The sequence below is a fragment of the Palaemon carinicauda genome, chromosome 45 (genome assembly GCF_036898095.1).
Source record: "Palaemon carinicauda isolate YSFRI2023 chromosome 45, ASM3689809v2, whole genome shotgun sequence".
NCBI lineage: Eukaryota > Metazoa > Arthropoda > Malacostraca > Decapoda > Palaemonidae > Palaemon > Palaemon carinicauda.
In genome coordinates, this window is record NC_090769.1 from 22,323,882 (window position 1) to 22,345,913 (window position 22,032).

General features: G+C 40.6%; 1 protein-coding gene across 1 annotated transcript in view; it reads right to left on the reverse strand.

The window, feature by feature from the left end:
- The window catches only part of LOC137634632 (uncharacterized), a 43,003-nt gene extending 22,316 nt beyond the window's left edge, over window positions 1-20,687 (reverse strand). Inside the window, exons 1-2 of the mRNA XM_068367099.1 lie at window positions 20,540-20,687; window positions 16,861-17,101 (exon numbers count right to left, since the gene is read on the reverse strand). Of these exons, the coding sequence (XP_068223200.1) occupies window positions 16,861-17,101; window positions 20,540-20,628 (330 nt within the window). The 5' untranslated portion in view covers window positions 20,629-20,687. The remainder of the gene's footprint in view (window positions 1-16,860; window positions 17,102-20,539) is intronic.
- Window positions 20,688-22,032: the final 1,345 nt, after the last annotated feature.

A 22,032-nucleotide genomic window follows, 5' to 3' on the forward strand; every position in this document is an offset into this window, starting at 1 on the left:
GGGTTAAAGTAACAAAACAGGAACAGAGTTAAGGTAAAAGGCTAAAAATAAATGCAGCTATGGACCAAAGGGAGGAAAGTAACAAAACAGGAACAGTTAAGATTAAAGCCTAAAAATAAATGCAGATATCGACCAAAGGGTGAAAGTAACAAAACAGGAACATAGTTAAGGTAAAAGGCTAAAAAGAGATGCAGCTATGGACCAAAGAGTTAAAGTAACAAAACAGGGAGAGAGTTAAGGTAAAAGGCTAAAAATAAATGCAGCTATGGACCAAAGGGAGGAAAGTAACAAAACAGGAACAGTTAAGATTAAAGCCTAAAAATAAATGCAGCTATGGACCAAAGGGTGAAAGTAACAAAACAGGAACATAGTTAAGGTAAAAGGCTAAAAAGAGATGCAGCTATGGACCAAAGAGTTAAAGTAACAAAACAGGGAGAGAGTTAAGGTAAAAGGCTAAAAATAAATGCAGCTATGGACCAAAGGGTGAAAGTAACAAAAGAGGAACAGAGTTAAGGTAAAAGGCTACAAATAAATGCAGCTATGGACCAAAGGGTGAAAGTAACAAAACAGGAACAGAGTTAAGGTAAAAGGCTAAAAATAAAGGCAGCTATGGACCAAAGGGTTAAAGTAACAAAAGAGGATCAGAGTTAAGGTAAAAGGCTAAAAATAAAGGCAGCTATGGACCAAAGAGTTAAAGTAACAAAAGAGGAACAGAGTTAAGGTAAAAGGCTAAAAATAAATGCAGCTATGGACCATAGGGACATAGCAAAGACCCAAAAGTAATGCCTATAATGGCTTTGGATATTGCTAGAGATTTCAACGGCTGATGTGCTCTGTTTGTATTGACCCATTTTTTCGTGACAAGGTTACAGTTACAAAGATTACATCAGCTATCATATAATCTATGATAAGAAGTATCTGGCCTTAATAAACATTTAGGGGATTTAGATAAAATACACAATGTTTGATGATGTCCAATTTTGATAGTTTATCTAGGTAAGTTTAAGCCTAATTTTTTTGTGAGGCACTTGGTACATTTGATGTACATATGATTATAAGATCAAACACTTTCTTAAAGTACTGTAAACATATTGATGAAAATATGAAAATCAGGAATTTTTTCTACTGCAATGAAAACTTATAACAAGTTAAAAATAACTTATACATCCTTATATCATGAAAAGAAATGATAGGGCTATCTGTATACAGTACTTTATAATGTTTATGTTCAATAAGACTGCAATTTAATTGCTGGAGCTTCTGAAGTTCAAACTTACAGCAAATGTTTTTACGTTGATCAGGCTAACATGAGTCTGTCTTCGTAGTTTATATATGACATATCTATTTTTACATTACTGATATCAAGATATCTTAAATTCTTTATTCATTACTACTCATATAGCTTATTTATTTCTTTATTTCATTTCCTCACTGGGCTATTTATCCCTGTTGGAGCCCTACGGATTATAGTATCCCGCGTTACTAACTAGAGTTATAGCTTAGCTAGTCGCAATAATAATAAGAATAATAATAATATGCACCACAAATAACAATGCAGTACTATCTTCTAAATTGAAACTGCTTTATACATAATTTTGAATTGCGAAATCTACATACAGGAAACCAAATGAAAAATGTAATTATACAACATGATTAGAACAGCAGTTACAAAGATACTGTACTTATGAGCTGTTATTATTATTATTATTATTATTATTCTTATTATCATTATTATTATTATTACTAGCCAAGCTACAACCCTAGTTGGAAAAGCAAGATGCTATAAGCCCAGGGGCTCCAACGGGGAAAAATAACCCAGTGAGGAAAGGAAATAAGGAAATAAATAAATAATGAGAATAAATTAACAATATATTATTCTAAAAACAGTAACAGCGTCAAAACAGATATGTCCAATATAAACTATTAACAACATCAAAAACAGATATGTCATATATAAACTATAAAAAACTCATGTCAGCCTGGTCAACATAAAAACATTTGCTCCAACTTTGAACTTTTGAAGTTTTACTGATTCAACTACCCGATTAGGAAGATCATTCCACAACTTGGTAACAGCTGGAATAAAACTTCTAGAATACTGTGTTGAGCCTCATGATGGAGAAGGCCTGGCTATTAGAAATAACTGCCTGCCTAGTATTACGAACAGGATAGACTTGTCCAGGGAGATCTGAATGTAAAGGATGGTCAGAGTTATGAAAAATCTTATGCAACATGCATAATGAACTATTTAAATGACGGTGCCGAAGATTAATATCAATGTTATTTGGCCTCTTCAGGCAAATAAAACACCAAATGTTCAGTAAAGGCAATACAATAATATTCAATACTTACTGATCATTCATTACAAAATTAAATGTGTAAAGTAAATTAAACATTAACCTATTAAACATCACCCACGTCAAAATGTGTTTACTGCAACTAACTCAGTATTGCCTTAAACGTGATATTACGGTTATGAATTTAAACTGTGTCATGCTGTCATCCTCGTAATATTAAGTTTACTCCTATAGAAAGAGTAGGAACATCAGTTGGTGGCACTCTCAAAATATGTTATTTTTATAATAAAATAAATTTTTGAATATACTTACCCGGTGATTATATAAGCTGCAACTCTGTTGCTCGACAGAAAACTCTACGTTAAAAATCCGCCAGCGATCGCTATGCAGGTAGGGGGTGTACTTCAACAGCGCCATCTGTCGTGCAGGTACTCAGTACTCAATGTAAACAAAGAACTCAATTTTCTCCTCGGTCCACTGCGTCTCTATTGGGGAGGAAGGGAGGGTCCTTTAATATATAATCACCGGGTAAGTATATTCAAAAATTTATTTTATTATAAAAATAACATTTTTCAATATTTAACTTAGCCGGTGATTATATAAGCTGATTCACACCCAGGGGGGTGGGTAGAGACCAGCAATAAATGTTTACATTATTATGAGCTAAGGATTTTTTATTTCATTTTAGCCGTTATCAAAATAACAAACTTAAAATAAATAAGTACCTGGTAAGGAAGTCGACTTGAACAATTACTCTGCCTTTTTAAGTACGTCTTCCTTACGGAGCCTCGCGATCCTCTTAGGATGCTGAGCGACCCCTAGGAGCTGAAGTATCAAGGGTTGCAACCCATACAACAGGACCTCATCAAAACCTCTAATCTAGGCGCTTCTCAAGAAATGACTTTGACCACCCGCCAAATCAAGTAGGATGCGAAAGGCTTCTTAGCCTTCCGGACAACCCAAAAACAATAATAAAACATTTCAAGAGAAAGATTAAAAAGGTTATGGAATTAGGGAATTGTAGTGGTTGAGCCCTCACCCACTACTGCACTCGTTGCTACGAATGGTCCCAGAGTGTAGCAGTTCTCGTAAAGAGACTGGACATTCTTAAGATAAAAAGACGCGAACACTGACTTGCTTTTCCAATAGGTTGCGTCGATTATACTTTGCAGAGATCTATTTTGTTTAAAGGCCACGGAAGTTGCGACAGCTCTAACTTCGTGTGTCCTTACCTTCAGCAAAGCTTGGTCTTCCTCATTCAGATGGGAATGAGCTTCTCGTATTAACAGTCTGATAAAATAGGATAAAGCATTCTTTGACCTAGGCAAAGATGGTTTCTTAACTGAACACCATAAAGCTTCAGACGGGCCTCGTAAATGTTTAGTTCGTTTTAAATAGAACTTAAGAGCTCTTACAGGGCATAAGACTCTTTCTAGTTCATTTCCAACCATACGATAAGTTTGGAATATCGAACGATATTGGCCAAGGCCGAGAAGGCAGCTCGTTTTTGGCTAGAAAACCAAGTTGTAGAACATGTAGCCGTTTCGGATGAGAATCCGATGTTCTTGCTGAAGGCATGAATCTCACTGACTCTTTTAGCTGTGGCTAAGCATACCAGGAAAAGAGTCTTTAAGGTGAGATCTTTCAGGGAGGCTGATTGTAGCGGTTCGAACCTGTCTGACATAAGGAATCTTAGTACCACGTCTAAATTCCAACCAGGTGTAACCAAACGACGCTCCTTCGTGGTCTCAAAAGACTTAAGGAGGTCCTGTAGATCTTTATTGTTGGAAAGATCTAAGCCTCTGTGACGGAAGACTGATGCCAACATGCTTCTGTAACCCTTGATAGTGGGAGCTGAAAGAGATCGTTCTTTCCTCAGATATAAGAGGAAGTCAGCTATTTGAGTTACAGAGGTACTGGTCGAGGATACGGATACTGACTTGCACCAGTTTCGGAAGATTTCCCACTTCGATTGGTAGACTCTAAGGGTGGATGTTCTCCTTGCTCTAGCAATCGCTCTGGCTGCCTCCTTCGAAAAGCCTCTAGCTCTCGAGAGTCTTTCGATAGTCTGAAGGCAGTCAGACGAAGAGCGTGGAGGCCTTGGTGTACCTTCTTTACGTGTGGCTGACGTAGAAGGTCCACCCTTAGGGGAAGTGTTCTGGGAACGTCTACTAGCCATCGAAGTACCTCGGTGAACCATTCTCTCGCGGGCCAGAGGGAAGCAACTAGCGTCAACCTTGTCCCTTCGTGAGAGGCGAACTTCTGCAGTACCTTGTTGACAATCTTGAACGGAGGGAATGCATATAGATCTAGATGTGACCAATCTAGGAGAAAGGCATCTATATGAACTGCTGCTGGGTCCGGGATTGGTGAGCAAAATATTGGGAGCCTCTTGGTCATCGAGGTTGCGAAGAGATCTATGGTTGGCTGGCCCCAGGTGGCCCAAAGTCTCTTGCATACATCCTTGTGGAGGGTCCATTCTGTTGGAATTATTTGTCCCTTCCGACTGAGACAATCTGCCATGACATTCAAGTTGCCTTGGATGAACCTCGTTACTAGTGATATGTCTAGACCTTTTGACCAGGTGAGGAGGTCCCTTGCGATCTCGTACAACGTCAGAGAGTAGGTCCCTCCTTGCTTGGAGATGTACGCCAAAGCCGTGGTGTTGTCCGAGTTCACCTCCACCACTTTGCCTTGAAGGAGAGACCTGAAGCTTTTCCAGGCCAGACGTACTGCCAGTAGCTCCTTGCAGTTGAAATGCATTGTCCTTTGACTCGAGTTCCATATTCCCGAGCATTCCCGACCGTCTAATGTCGCACCCCAGCCTACGTCCGATGCGTCCGAGAAGAGAACGTGGTTGGGAGTCTGAACAGTCAGGGGAAGACCCTCTCTTAGGTTGATATAGTCCTTTCACCAAGTCAGACAAGACTTTATCTTTTCGGAAACCGGGATCGAGACCGCTTCTAGCGTCTTGTCCTTTTTCTGGGTCGATCTGTGGCGCCGGGTGAAAAGAGTCCTTCTTATATACCTTTTCTGATAAATCCTTCCAATTATACCAGAGAAAGATAAAAGCATGGAATGCTGAGGTTACAACCCTCGCGCGAGCACCTTTAGGGTGTCGTGTATAAAGCAAAGGCGCGTGAAATCCACTATTCACAGGTTGTCTTCCATTTAGTTAATTCCTTCGTCAAAGGGATGGGCCGATACAAAGGCCCTTGCCAACCACCAGCGCCACACCACCCACGCCACGACGCGAGCGCCATCTGAACTACATCCTTCTTTTTGGACTGATAGAATAGTGTGTAATTTGTGGTGCTCTCGATCGTTTTTAACAGTCATGGATTTATTTTGTCATGTCCGAAGCTCCATCTTCACACATTCCAATGTTAAGTACCATAGTTTGTTTTGACAGTATTTTATTGTACCGGGCTTTTGTTTTATATCCAGTATAGTCTGTTTTATTATTCCCGTCTGGCCTTTCAGCGGCCATTGTTTGTTCACTTGTTTGGGAATTCATCTTTATCTGCCCGTTTAGTACTCTGTCACTTAGGTTCTTGGTTAAGTCCCTGGCCTTATGCCTTTAGAACCGTTATTATTTTTATTTTTTTGTGTATTTATGCTCATGGTACTTTTTGCTAGTAAGTCCAGCCTACGAACGAGATAGCGATTTAGCTTTGTTTTTGTTTAGTAACCGCCCGAGGCGTTCGTCACTCGACTGTGCTATTTATTTAAAGTTTTAGCAGATGCTATTCTTCGATCGTAGTGTTATATGGATGTACATTTTTATTTATATATTGTTTACTACATGGGACGGGCTTCATATTGTTTAGATACGACCCTCCGGTGGCCCTTACTGCGGTCTCAGGCCACGGCCATATCCACAATAGCCATTGTTATTACAATTGTGTTTTTATTCACAATAATTATTCAGGACCTTTCTTCTCCCTCCGGCCTCACCGGAGTTTGTAAATACGCTTTGCTATGATCTAAGCCTTAGCCCTTAGCTGCGGCTTGGCTTTTATATCTTCACAATTGAATTATTAGCCACAATTGAATTATTCAGAGTATCTCATTATCCTCCGGCGTCACCGGAGGTCGCCCATACACTTCACACTTATTTTTGCCTTGCCTTTAGCTAAGGCTGGTGTTTATATTTAGTTTAAGGGCATGTCACTGCTTCCCCGACCCTCGCAGGTCGGCAGATTGCTTTAAGTTATTTATCCTTATGTCATTAACAGACATTAGGTAAATTACAAATATACAAACATTTGGATATTATAGTGCCAACAATGGTTTTGGCCGAATAGCGATTTAAACGTTTGCGATTTAGTCTGTTAGTTTGTACTCGCCCCAGGAAGGCTCGATTTAGACTATATCCTTATTTATTGGTTAAGTTGTCGTTATTCTTCGTTTTTGGTTATTACAATGACTAAAAATTAAAAAGAAAAAGGAAAAATAAAAATAAAATAAAAACAATCAGTTTTATTTTACTTTCCTTATATTATTGTGTGATGTTAGCTTTTATTATGTAACCTTGAGAGTGAGAACATAGGGTGCTCGTTTATTAGCTCGAGTAAGGGAGGTGATTTTCCCGTTCTCCGTTTTTATACGTTCACGAGTTATTCAGGCCTCCTCTTATTATCAGAGTTGATGATAGTACGTTTAATGTTATACACGTTTTATTGATGTGGTTACTGTTAATATAGCTAACACTATTAGTAGGAACGTTGGTGTAGGAGTCATTAATTGGGTTCGATTTATACCGACACCCTTAGCTCCGCCTTGAGTTATACGCCGCTATAATGGATACTCATTGGGTGAGAACTAGTCAGATATTTGGAGTGCAACGGTGAAATCCGGCACTCAGACTCCGGCTGAGACCTTTTTGCACACGAACCTTTGTCATGTTTGATCTCAATTACACCTTTCCGGCCCCTTTTTTCATCGAATCTCCGGCTACGCTGGAGATAACTCAAACATTCATTGAGGTTAATGTTATCGTACCGGTGACGGTCACGATCTCACGGGGACTAGCCTTTGCTACCGGATCTCCCATACAAACAGAGATCAAGCAGACGTCCAGAACCGGAGTTAGCAATGTGATACCGATGAGGATTTCACAGTTTCATTATTACGGTTTCTTTTTCATCGAATCTCCGGCTTAACCGGATATCGTACAGGCGATCAGCATTGAGGTTAATATTAGATTTCCTCTGGTTCACGTTGTCACTATGACGGACCTTTGTTTGTACCGGGGATGGTTACCGGAGATCCGGTACAGTCGGAGATCACTCAGACCACGGGTGGCCAATCTTTTGTTTTACCTGTAAAAAAAAAAAAAAAAAAAAAAAAAAAAATTATTATTTATGAACGTAACTATGCCTATATTTATGCATGTATTTAATTCTAACTATGTATAAATATGGATAAATATCCATACAACATCGTGTTCAAATAGAATTAAATTAATTATGCCTATATTTATGCATGTATTTAATTCTAACTATGTATAAATATGGATAAATATCCATACAACATCGTGTTCAAATAGAATTAAATTAATTATGCCTATATTTATGCATGTATTTAATTCTAACTATGTATAAATATGGATAAATATCCATACAACATCGTGTTCAAATAGAATTAAATTAATTATGCCTATATTTATGCATGTATTTAATTCTAACTATGTATAAATATGGATAAATATCCATACAACATCGTGTTCAAATAGAATTAAATTAATTATGCCTATATTTATGCATATTCAATCCTAACTGTCTAAATATGGCTAAATATCCATACAACATAGTGTTCAAATAGAAATACATTAATTATGCCTATATTTATGCATAGTCAATTCTAACTATGTCTAGATATGGATAAATATCCATACAACATAGTGTTCATATAGAAATAAATTTCCACCCAGTGGCGAATGCGCCAACAGTGTCACATTTCATGAATACAAGTGTCGCACTATACCCCAGAAGATAATACATTAAATAACTTGTCTTTAAAATGGCTTTTTAAGAGTATACAGCTGATCCCAGCCTGTGAATAGGATCGCTAACCAAAGTTCAAGGAACATCCAGACTTATGTCCCCTTTGTGTTACAGAAGGTTCGCCTGCATGGTTCCCATCAGGATGATGATGATTCTCTCTGGCCTGCAAAGAGAGGCTCTCCACCCTTGGGTATCGAAGTTGGGAAGGAATGCTCCATCTAGAGGTCCCTATCTCCTCGGAGTGTCCTCTCTAAGGTTGGACAACGACCCCATGGACGGGCAGGTATGTGGGGATGAGTTTTGAGCCTTCAGCTTTGCAATTACCTACGTCACCGACCTAGGACCATTAAAGGATCCTAATGTTCATGTTACCCTGCATAAACTGTGACGGCTAAAAGCAACACATTCTAAGGAAATCCAAGGGGCTATGACGAGCTCTAAGGTAGGGTGGTGAGTCAGTGCCGTTCAGGAACTCGGATATAGGTGGTACCATAAATCTGGAGGGCATAGACGTCCTCCCTCTGGGGGACCTAGATTTTACTCCCAGGTACTAGAATTCCCATTCAACGGATTCGTTCGATTGAAAGAGATTGCCTTGGTTAGCTTAGACAAGGTACCGAAGGTAACGGTATTATTTCCTAAAGGGCAGGCCCAATCTGTCTGGACCAGGATGTTGTCAGCCTGGGGGGTACGATAATTCCAGGCTCTGCCCTTCCAGTTCGACCTACACGTTTGTTGGTCTGATCGGGTCAGTTGTGGGAAGTACGTTCTGTCTGAGACCTCTATCAGACAGGAATTGATAGTCGGTTTCCCACTCGTCATCACAGCCTTCCTCTGGTTCGACGATTTTGTATCTGACCCCCCATCATCAGGTGGTCTACCTCACTGATTCCCCAGGTACACAGCCCAACTCCGTTGGGATGTTTTGCCTGCATGCAGCCCTAGATCCGAACCCTCAGGCTCCTTTCATGGACACCAGAGAGGAAGCTACAGGAGTAGAAGACAGTCCCGACATCAAGGCGGACCTAGGAAAAAGGGGGCTCGGAGAAGGGAAGGACCTAGATTCACTCCCTCACAACGCGGTGGTCCTGGTAGAGGGAAGACTTTACCACTTTCGTGACCATTGGACTCGGTCTGTGGGATCATAGCATAGTCTCTAACGGTTTGAGATGAAAATGGCCTCAAGGTCCTCCTCCTCCGCCAGTGACCTTCTCCCAGAAATACACTCCCGTCCTGAAAGAGTACACCACAGGGTTACTCAAGAAAAAGCAATCAAACGACTATTTCTTAGGTATGGACCTTACTTCCCCGTGGGACCGTCACCACCTCTGTCGATCTTACCGACCGCTATTAGCTTGCGCCTATAGCTCGAAACTTCTCTTCTTATCTGGGTTTCCACCTAAGCAGGAAAGCCTTTGTGTTTAAGACATGCCCTTCGGCCTCAACATTGATCCCAGGATATTCACGAAACTGGGAGAGGCAGTGTTAGAACAACTCAGGAACCAAGAGATACAGATCATTGCTTCTCTGGCCGGTTGGCTCATTTGGGCCCGGCCGGCCATAGAAGGTAACAGAGCTACGAAGGAATTTCTTCGATCGCTCGACAACCTGTGATTTCGGGTCAATCTCCATAAGTCTCGCCTGCGACCATCAGGCCACTTAGAATGGTTAGCCATTCAGTGGGACCTTTCGAAGCACACGTTGTCTCTCCCTTCCAAAAGTAAGAGGAATAGGTTCCAAGATCAAGAATTTCTCAAGCACAAACAGGTGTCCAAAGAGCCTAGAAAGTATCCGCGGCCTTTCCCAATTCACTTCAGTAACAGATCTCCTAATAAAAGCCAAACTCAAGACATCAATCGATTTTGGAGAAAGAGAGCTACAGTACCTATAAGAAGACAAGGTCTCGAAGATCCCCTCTGTCGGGAAAATGAGACTACGCCCATGGTCCGAACCGAAGAACCTCTCCAAAGCGGTTCCTCTACAATTCCCACCTCCACAAGTGACATTCCATTCAGCCGTGTCTCTAAGTGGATGGGGGGATTTCTCCGAACATCAGATGTTTCAGGTTCTTGGTCACTAGCCATGAAACAGTCCCATATCAATGTTCTCGAAGCCATGGCAGTGTTCTTGACCCTGAAGAGAGAGACTCCTCCGAGGTCGACCCACATCAGAGTAGTGTCAGACAGCACAGACGAGGTACACTACGGAAACAGGGGAGGATCCAAGTCACCCAACCTGAATCAGATCCTGGTCACTTTCTTCGCCTGGGCAACAGAAAAGAACTGGTTCCTGTCAGCACCTCACCTAGCAGGAGGCCAGGATGTGAGAACGGGCTCACTATCCAGGACGAGTTCCCTGGAGTCAGAATTTCACTCCGGTGGATACTCAGGTTCGTTCCAGGCATCCAGGTAGATCTATTCACATCTCAGATCAATCACAAACTTCCTTGTTATGTGACCCCAATCCTGGACCCTCGGGCTCATGCCATGGACGCATTACCCCGGGATTGGAACCATTAGAGGAAGATTTCCCTATCTCTCCCAGTGAATCTTCTAAAAACTTTAACACCGACTGCGCTCCTTCCGGGGCGCAGTGGTTTTAGTACCACCTCACTGCCCAAGAACAGTTGGTTTCCTCTCCTCCTCGAGTGGAAACTCCGTCCCATCCGGATTCCGTTCCTCAAACTGACCCGAGTATTCCAAACTCACTGTGTCAGATTACTCAAGGATGTCCAAAACCCTAACTTTGTGGACTACAGGAAGTTGGCAGCTCGTAGAGACTCGAACATTGAACCGGAAAACGATTTCTTCATCGAATCAGTCAAAAGGGACTCGACAATTCGCCAATATGATTCGGCCGTTAACCCCCAAAATAGGTGGTCCCCTTGGAAAGTTATTCCTCTTCTCCAAGATACTTTTCTATGTCCGGTCACCACTCTCAGGGCCTTTTTAGCCACGACTGCTACCCGATCGTCTGGCCCCTTGTTTATCAGGGAACAAGGAGGTACCATTCCCATACGTGGTATTAGGCTATAGATCCTATACTTCGTTTGACAAGCCAATCCGGGATCATTTCCCCCAGAAGATGGACTTTGATGACCTTATAAAGTTCACGGGTTGGGAATCTCCTATGGTCTTCAAACGCCACTATCTAATGAACTTACAGGCTCTTAAATACCCAACAGTTGCAGCTGGGAGCCGTATCTCTCCCCAGTGATCTTTTGTTCTTCCTTTCATCCATCTCTTTTCTTCTCCCTCCTACCCGCCACTCGCACCACGACGCCGCTTCCTTGGTGGTTCGTTAGCCCTAAGTTTATTACATATTAGGTTATGTTTGTAACTATTATTGATTACCGTTGTTACAGGGTTGGGATATTCTTAGCCATGTCAGTTTTGTAGCATGTTTCCTCTGATACTCGGAGGCTTCCCTGTTATCATGTTTGTTTACCTTAATTATTTATGATTTTCTTTACATGGTGTTGTTTCTCTCCCCTCATTAAATTAGTTATTGTTGGGCTTGGAAGGCATTCTCTGGTACATTTTCACCCGGCGCTACAGATCGACCCAGAAAAGGGATTTTGACGAAGGAAAAATCTATTTCTGGGGAGAGACCTGTGGCGCCCGGTGAAACCCTTCCCCTTTATTTTACACAATCCCACCCTTTCCTTTCCAAGCCATCATGGCCAATACAGAAGGATGTTGTTCAGATGGCGCTCGCGTCGTGGCGTGGGTGGTGTGGCGCTGGTGGTTGGCAAGGGCCTTTGTATCGGCCCATCCCTTTGACGAAGGAATTAACTAAATGGAAGACAACCTGTGAATAGTGGATTTCACGCGCCTTTGCTTTATACACGACACCCTAAAGGTGCTCGCGCGAGGGTTGTAACCTCAGCATTCCATGCTTTTATCTTTCTCTGGTATAATTGGAAGGATTTATCAGAAAAGGTATATAAGAAGGACTCTTTTCACCGGGCGCCACAGGTCTCTCCCCAGAAATAGATTTTTCCTTCGCCAAAATCCCTTTTCCAGTGAAAAGCTAGATGGTATAGAAGAGGACGGAGGTGTAGTCTTCCTAGTGACACAAATTGATCCACGGATGACAGCGTCCCTACCAGACTCATCCACAGCCTGACTGAGCAGCGTTCCTTCTTCAGCATCTTCTGGATGGATAGCAGGGCTGGGGGCTGATCGTCTTGTTCAGCAACGTCCTCATCAGAGGGTTCCTCATCCGAAACTGATGAGGAAACGGCAACGGAGTGGGCAACGTCTGACTCGCTGAATCCGGTCGCACTGGCTGGATGCGTGACGGAGCCGGACGCAATATCATGGAACTGCTGCACAGTCTGTGAACTGTCAACAACCATGGGTGCGCGAGGAAGCACAGCGTCAACCCGAAACTGTCTAGACCGTCTGGGTTGTGCAGTCAACACCCTACCGGGTTGCTGAGGTTGACGCACTGCGTCACAACAAGTCACCTCTGCTGGTTGTTGAACGTCCTGAACGTCAACAACCATCTCCGAGCGTCGCTTAACGTCAACGTGCGGCTGGCAACCCACACTGGGTCGCATCGGTGGAGGAACCACCTCAACTGGCAGACGCGAGTAGGTTACCTCAGCGTCAACAGGGCGCACAACCGACCGGTTGGAAGGTTGTTGGCCAGAAGGTTCTTCTCCGCATTTAAGTCCTCTATCAAGGACGCAAGCTTGGACTGCATGTCTTGCAGCAAAGCCCATTTAGGGTCTACGGGAGCAGGTGTGGCAACAGACGGGGTTAGCGACTGAGGCGGAACCGTTTACCATCCCTGAAAGCCTTGTTATGCGTGACATAATAGTACAGCAAAACTTCAAAGGCTCGACAACAGCTGAGAAGTTGACCTGTAAACAACTTGGAGCGTCTCCTGGCTAGGCGCCAGGGAGAGTCTACCAGAATTGAGAAGTCTATCTGGGCAGAGGCATGAACTCCCAAGCCGAGAACTTCTCTCGTGTCATATCAGACTCTCGCTCTATAAACCAGTTTAAAAGAAGGGAAAGCAAAGGCTGTATCCCCCAAACTCCTCCTGGTGAAAAACCAGTCGCCTAGCCAACGTAACGCTCTCTAGGAGAGCGAGAGAGCACTAGCTTAAAAACAACGGCTTCGAAGTAGCTAGGCCTAGTGTAAGCTCTGACGTTTAGGCGAACGAGGAGCAGCAGTTACAAGATCCGGACGAAGATCCTTAAAAAAAAAAATCATCATGATTTAATTAAAGTCCATAGGAGGCTAAGCAGCTTAAGGCTCCTCTCCATCTGACAGAGTCCTCAAGGGAATATCAGTAGGAGGGAGAACAGCAACTTCCTCATCTACAGGAACCTTGTCCGATAAAAGCTGAGTCTCTCACTGGTGCATTAGTAGCGGACCAGAACGCAACGTCATGTAACTGCTTGACAGTCTGTGAACTGTCAACAACTGAACTGTCAACCACAACAGGTGCGTGAGGACGTACAGCGTCCACTCGAGACTGCTTTGACTGCCTAGACTGAGCAGTCAAACAACTCTAGAATGCGGAGGTTGACGCACAGCGTCAAAACAAGTCAACTCCGATTGTTAGTGAACGTCTAGAACGTCAACAGGAGCATCAGCCAGTGGCCTAACGTCCAAATGCCGCTGAAAAACCACACGAGACCGCATCGAGTGTGGTTCTAAACAACCTGACTGACGTGACTAAGCTACGCCAACGTCAACAGTAAGCACAAAGGAACGTTAGGTTGGCTGAAAGCCAGGATATCGATGAGATAAACGGCTAGACTCAACGGACTAATCGGCAGAATAGTCTTCCATAAGGGAGGCAAGCATATACTGCATGTTTTGCCATACGACCCCTTAAGGATCAACGGAAATGGTTGTGGTAATAGACGAGGGTAACGTCTGTGACCGCAACACTTTGCCTACAAAAAAAGACTTTCGGAGTCTGTGTCACGCTTTTGTTAGGCGGCGAGCAGTTATCCGATGACTGCATAGGGTCAGAGCTGTCCTAATGGCTGTAACCAGGACGCTGGACCTGTCCTGAAAGGACTGACTTTCGCTTAAGGGCTTCGAAACCTTGTGACAGGTTTCTTATGCGAAAAGCCTACGGATGGCAAGGAGAAACAACGACTCTCTCGTCTTATGGTAGGGGAGATCTTGGTAAGAAACACCCGATACCATAGAGGGAAAACGTCTGTTCGTTGGTCAAGGCCTCTCGAACCCATAAGTCTTTTGACATAACTTCTCCCCTAGGCTTGGGAGCTTGCAAGAGGTCCCGGACTAGGTGAACGACAGGCACGAACAGACGAACCCTCGGACGCAACACTGTAACACTTTACGCCTCGGACGCAACACTGTAACACTTTACGCCTCGGACGCAACACTGTAAAACTTTGCGCATATCACTTTATCACTTCGATTTTCTGTTTTGCACTTATTTCTACCTGAAACACGCAATTCTACCCTTCATTAAAAGGTAGTAATTGCGAAATTAGTCGTATAATGCAAGCTCATAATACCAGCAAAAAACAGAAAACATATTTTAAGATAAAAAGAAAAATCAGTGGCTGGGAAAGAGACTAAACACTAGTTCATATAACTACGTTTTCAATCTCTCACCGCACATAGCCTGGGGACGAGAATAAAAACCTAAAAACGTTTTATCCTTCCTCCCCGTACAGCGACTAGGGACGTAACACGAGAACAACGTTACCCGCTTGAACGGAACGTTTTCTCTCCTCTCTCTCCCTCCGTCTCTATCTCTCTCTCTCTTTCTCTCTTGATTTCGCACCTAAGAGAAGAGCCCAATTATATTTCGTCAAAAAAACATGTTATTTGACTAAAGGAAAAAACTGAAAGGTTTTTCAAATAAAAAGTTCCTTTAAAATAGAATTTAAAACATTTAGGCTAAGAAAGAATGAACAAAACGTCAGAATCGATTTACTCTTACTGCAAAGTGAAACCGTGATACACTCTCTCTCTATCGTAACGATAGAGCGCATGTTGAACGTCCTGAACGTCAACAACTGCGTAGCATAAAAAACTAAACGTTAGTTCATCTTTGAAAACAGTACGAAGACTATCAAAGAAATTCTTTCATAAAATATTACATTTAAAAAGTTTTAAATTCTTTAAAAGCTAATTACGATATAAAGGGCTCAACGTAGATAAACTTCGGTTCCAATTTAGGACCGCCTACTATCAGGAAAGGTCGCATATAAACAAAACATTAAAATTTATTTTTATATGTTTATAATAAATGGAAAGTTAATCGAAGAGGCCTAATAAAGGCAGAGAGATATAAAATATATAGATTTATAACGTGATAAGATAATTACTAAAAGCCTAAACACACTTCCGTCTAAGGGAAGGGTCGGCCATTTAAAAGTGACAGAAAGTCCATACTCTCTTTGTCACCATAATTAAATCTATCCAAAACGAGTTCAAGTTTTGAGATGAAGATAAAACACCTGCATAGCGAAAGCTCAAAACTAGAATAGTGTACTTCACCAAATAGTTGTGAAAACAAATCCAGTTAGCAACAGCGAATTAGTAGGTCTTGCCGGTAGCCCGACAGAGAGAAAATTTAGTTCTTTGTTTACATTGAGTACTGAGTACCTGCACGACAGATGGCGCTGTTGAAGTACACCCCCTACCTGCATAGCGATCGCTGGCGGATTTTTAACGTAGAGTTTTCTGTCGAGCAACAGAGTTGCAGCTTATATAATCACCGGCTAAGTTAAATATTGAAAAACGGAAGTTGTAAATGGAAAGTGACAACCTGCCCAGCAATGTTTTTTTTTAGTTGGGAACTTGACACTAGAGAGCTCCAAATCCTCAAGTGATACATTGAAAGAGCTGATCTATTTTCTGAAAATGGATGAGAGAGAGAGAGAGAGAGAGAGAGAGAGAGAGAGAGAGAGAGAGAGAGAGAGAGAGAGAGAGAGAGAGAGAGATCCCTTTGCTTGTGTTGCTGCCCTGGTGGGGTATCTACATTCAAGCTAAAAAAAACTTATTAGAATACTTTGATGGTGAATGAAATATTGGTAGGCAGCAGCAGAGTCATCCAGGGTGGACACTTAACAGTTTAATACTAAAATAAAAGTTTAAGTAATTGAATTGCAAGCCTATCAATTAGACATATGTACAATATCCACTTGCTTTAGATCTTACTTTGCCTGCTATAAGCCTCAGCAAACAACTTTTATGGTACATTTTTCTGTGTGGCCACAAATATAAACTTAAATTGAACCAACAATATGCTTATAACATCCTGCTTTTCCAACAAGGATTGTAGCTTAACTATAGTCCATTTCTTTTAGCGAGGCATATTTGCACCAACTCGCAGCGGTGCCCTTTTAGCTCGGAAAAGTTTCCTGATCGCTGATTGGTTTGACAAGATAATTCTAACCAATCAGCGATCAGGAAACTTTTCCGAGCTAAAAGGGCACCGCTGCGAGTCGGTGCAAATCTGCCTAGCTAAAAGAAATGGACTATAGTAGTAGTAGTAATAATAATAATAATAATAATAATAATAATAAAAATAATATGTCAACTTACAGCATCGTTCATCAACTCCATGGCTTCAGCAAATTTATCAGATATATCACCAACAGCCTTTTTAACGTCATTCTCCGTCATTCCACCATCTGTGATGGAGGAATACATGGAATTTCCAATACTTGCAATATCGGGATGCTGCGTCAACACGGGAGAACTTGAAGCACTCTGCGGTATAGCTAGTGATGGCATCATCTTTTGATTGTTATACTTTCTAATATTGCAACAGGCTCCAAAATATCTGTGGGAAAATAGCAGGGTTTACACAAGTATACTTTCAAGGGAAAATGAAGTCCACTTCCAAAATCAGGTGAAATATTAGCTCACATTAAGTTAAAAATGGTTAGGTTAGGCTAGGTGTCTAATTTAACCCTTTTACCCTTTTGGAATTTTCCAACCCTTAACCCACAGGGGTTATTTTTTATTCAAGCACATTTTGCAGTACTGTATATATTTTTCAAATTGCTCTAACAGCCTTAATTTTCATCATAGAGAGGTCAGGTTGGTCTCATTCTCTTGGAAAATGCCTGAAATTTCTCAAAAAATTATCAAAAAAAAAAAAAAATTGTAAATAGCAGTTTTTTGCAAGGACGTACCGGTACGTCCATGGGGGTAAAGGGATGTGTTTTGTGAAACGTACCAGTACGTCCTTTGGGGGTAAAAGGGTTAATTGAGATTTTACCTATTCAATCTCCTGTTTCTAGTAATATTACCACACACCTGTCCCCCAGTGTAATACATCCAAATTAACTTGTTTATGGCCAGGAAATTTTCTTGGAAGTTCTAGTGTGAATGAAAGGATTTAAAGCTAGACAAACTGGTATGAAAATTCCAAGGGTCAAAGTATTCCAGTTGAAATAGAGGAGGCTTTGCTGAAACCAGGTTTTTTGGGCGCCTTACCACATGTCTAAGGAGAGCCAACAGCTAAGCTGAAATTCACTTTATGTGCAAGAAAAGCAGTAGAAAAAATATTGTACACATCTCATTCTTCTTCTTTGTCAGAAACATCAACCCCTGGCCTGATTGGTAACGTCTCTGCCTGGTGTTTCCCAGTCGGGGGTTCGAGTCCCGCTAAGATTCCTTAGTGCCATTAGTGTCTGCAACCTTACCATCCTTGTGAGCTAAGGTTGGGGGGTTTGGGGGAGCCTATAGGTCTATCTGCTGAGTCATCAGCAGCCACTGCCTGGCCCTTCCTGGTCCTAGCTTGGGTGGAGAGGAGGCTTGGGCGCTGATCATATAATATATGGTCAGTCTCTAGGGTATTGTCCTGATTGCTAGGGCAATGTCACTGTCCCTTACCTCTGCCATTCATGAGCGACCTTTAAAACCTTTAAACCTTTAAAAGTGGGAAAAGATGCAGACAAAGAAGGAGAATAAGATGTGTACAATATTTTTTCTACTGCTTCTATTGTACATAAAGTGAATTTCAGCTTTGCTGTTGGCTTTCCTTAGACATGTGGTAAGGCACCCAAAAAACCTGGTTTCAGCAAAGCCTCAACTATTTCAACTGTAGTACTTTAACCCTTGGAATTTTCAACCAGTTTGTCTAGCTTGAAATCCCTTCCTTCACACTAGAACTTCTAAGAAAATTTCCTGCCCCTCTACACGTTAATTTGGAAGAAATCCAGTGGGGAACAGGTGTGTGTTCTATTCCATTTACCAAGGCACTTCCCCATTTGGGGGATAGCCAACATCAAACAAAGGAACAAAAGGGGACCTTTCCTCTCCCTGCTCCTCCCAGCCTAACAAAGGATTCATCCGCATTTGGTTGGTACTGCTAAAATAATTTTAGCAGTACAGTAGCCCTGGCAATTAATCTAGTTATTCCCACCATTAATTCTGTCCAAATATGTTTACTGGTTAAATTCTGATGTCAAAGTACACTTGCATTAGTACAATGGCTTGGGTCCCCATAATTATCAAAAGCATGGTTTAGGTTAACAAAAAAATTGAGAGATTTATCGCTACTATTATAGACAAATAAAATATTTTATGAAGTTGAATATTGACTATCAGTAACCTGCAGACAACTGGTAAACTTCAATACACTATTCTATTACAGAGGTCCCGAGTTCGGTCCCCGCCAGGGACGCGAATACCGTGAGACCTTCTACTGGGGGGTACTCCCAGGGTGGCGCCTGGGGGGCAGGTTAGAGGGGACTAGTGATAGTCCCTGCTGGCTAATGGTCGCCCGAATAGAACGATGTAAATCGTCTCAGTGGAGACCTAAAACCCGCAACTTTAACTTTTTTAAACAGCCTTGCCTTCATATTAGTGCATAAGAGGACAAAATTAGTTAGAAGGCGTCTTTATAATTAGAATAATAAGGGTTTCCAATAGTGAGTTATCAAAATCAATCTAAACACCTAAAAATATACCAGGAACCCCAGTAATTTTCATCAAAAGCATTACTGGTTACTTATATAATTTTCCCTGGCATTCTGTGGTGAGGTAACAAAGGGGGCATAGGCCCATGGGTAGGTAAGGGAAAGGCATCTTAGGTTAGGTAGCAAGTAATAAGGAGCCTCTGTATAATGACGGACAGGAACAGGTGCATTGGACACCCCCATTTAACCTAAACTTCTCGACCTAACCTAACCCACAAGCTGTGCCCTATCCTACTTACCTAACAAGGGGGCTACCGCCCCGCTGTGTCCCCCTCAGACTGCCGTATTCTTAGCGATAAGGTTGAAAATAAGAGTTATGGGGCATGACTGTCATCATACATACACCCCAGTAATAATAATAATAATAATGAAGAACCGAAGGTTAACTAGGTAACATCCCTGTGAGTTTCACTTGTGAAAAATGTTTTTTTTTTCTGAAATAATTTTGTTTCAGGAGGCAGAGCCTTTATATGTCAGCGGCCAATTCCTCCCGTGTGGATTAAAAATGGACACAAACTAACCTAAACTTAAACCCATAACCTAACCTACAAGCCATGTCCTTACTTGCTTCCCTATTGACGGATCTAACGGCCCCCTGCATCCGGTTTTATTATAGTCACGGCCGGGAATACTTTCCTTCTAAAAAAACAACTTTTTTGTATAATTTTACCACATATTCTAAGTAAGCCGTTATCATACATACAGATGGTCGCTATCATACATACACCCTTAAAATTTCACCAATTAACGATTGTTTTATGAAAAGGGTTAATTGGTTACTTGTGACATTTTCTTGGCTTAACTGGGTAGTCAATTTTTATATTAAAACAATATTATTATCGGCTTTAAAAAGCGGAATACGATATTGTGAAGTAATGATTAATTGAAATATGGTGATTATGATTTTTGGCTTAAAATAAAAAAAAAAAAAAACAGAAAATATTTAGAAGTATTGATTAATTGAAATATGGTGATTATAATTTACGGCTTGAAAAATAAAAAAACAGAAAATATTCAGAAGTTTTGATTAATTGAAATATGATGATTAAAATCGATTAGGGAAAACTTTTATTAGCTTAATTTGGTGGTCAATTTTTATATTAAAACAACATCATTTTCGGCTTTAAAACAAAGTACTATATTTTAAATTAATAAATAATTGAAATATGCTAATTAAAATCACTTAGAGAACATTATAATTAATGTAAAATCAAACCAAACTAGACATAGAGTATCAGGTTACAATGGTCAATGACTTTCACTATATAACAAAATCCAAAATGACATATTACCTAATTTGTCTGACATACTGCTGACTTCTAACTCGTAGACGTTGGCCATTTCTTATAATTGGCCAAACTTGTTGTAGAGAGAAATTCATCGGGGGAAAATTTGTCCAAAACTTGTCCGTAATCTTAACAAAATGTCAACATTGACCAGGGTTGCCAGATTATCGTACATGAGCCTTAAAATTGTCGTTTTTCAACCAAAATTATCGTACACAGTTTCAATATAATTATTAAGGAGTTACATGATTGACTTATTTCAAAATATTTTAATATAATTTTTCTAATTAAACACACACACGTGTATATACCTAAGGTATGTATCGTACATCGTACTGGACCTAAAATAATCGTACATGTACGATAATTATCGTACGAATGGCACCCCTGCCGTAATCTTAACAAAATGTCAACATTAAACTAAAGTTCTTTTTCATTTGGAATTCTTGTTATTTTTATATATATAAAATTTCTGTATTATTATTATTATTATTATTATTATTATTATTATTATTATTATTATTATTATTATTATTATTATTATTATTATTTCTAGCCAAGCTACAACCCTAATTGGAAAAGTAGGATGCTATGAGTTCAAGGGTTCCAACAGGGAAAAAGTCCCAATGAGGAAAGGATTTAAGGAAATAAATAAAGTATATGGGAAGTAATGAGCAGTTGAAATAAATCAATTTAAGACCAGTAACAGCATTGAAACATATCTTTCACATATAAACTATAAAATGACACCTATGACAGCCTATTCAACATAAAAACATTTGCTGCAAGTTTGGGCTTACTGTACATTTATATTGCTAACAGGTACATTAAGATAAAATCTATTATGGAACAGAAAGTTAAGGTCATCGTGAAAATAACCAACTTATTAAATCAGTACCAGCTGAACTCGGTTGAGTCCCTTGTTAGGCTGGGAGGAACGTAGAGAGTAGAGGTCCCCTTTTTTGTTTTTGTTTCATTTGTTGATGTGGGCTACCCCCCAAAATTGGGGGAAGTGCCTTGGTATATGTATGTAGTATGTATGTATTAAATCAGTTAGTCTTTTATCATTTCTTTCATTAAATTTGCATGAATAATATTCAATAAAAGGAATGAAATATTGATTTTTATGAATATTGATGATCGACCTAGGATAGATCAAACTGGTTCATGCCAGTACTGACTTTTGCCTGACGGTAAGGTAAAATGTTAACCAGTTATAAGAATTCTAGCTTGGAATTCACTGGGTGAAAATAAAGACTCACGTAAGCCTAGTGAACAATTCACTTTATACCAATATCTGAATTTGTTGAGAAAAGATTTTCCACGTTATTCTGGTAAAAATACAAAAATTATATATTCCAGTATTTCCAGATTCGAGCTAAATGTCTGAGAAAATGAATACTATTAAACTAGATTAGAGATATAATTTAATTATATATATATATATATATATATATATATATATATATATATATATATATATATATATATATACATAT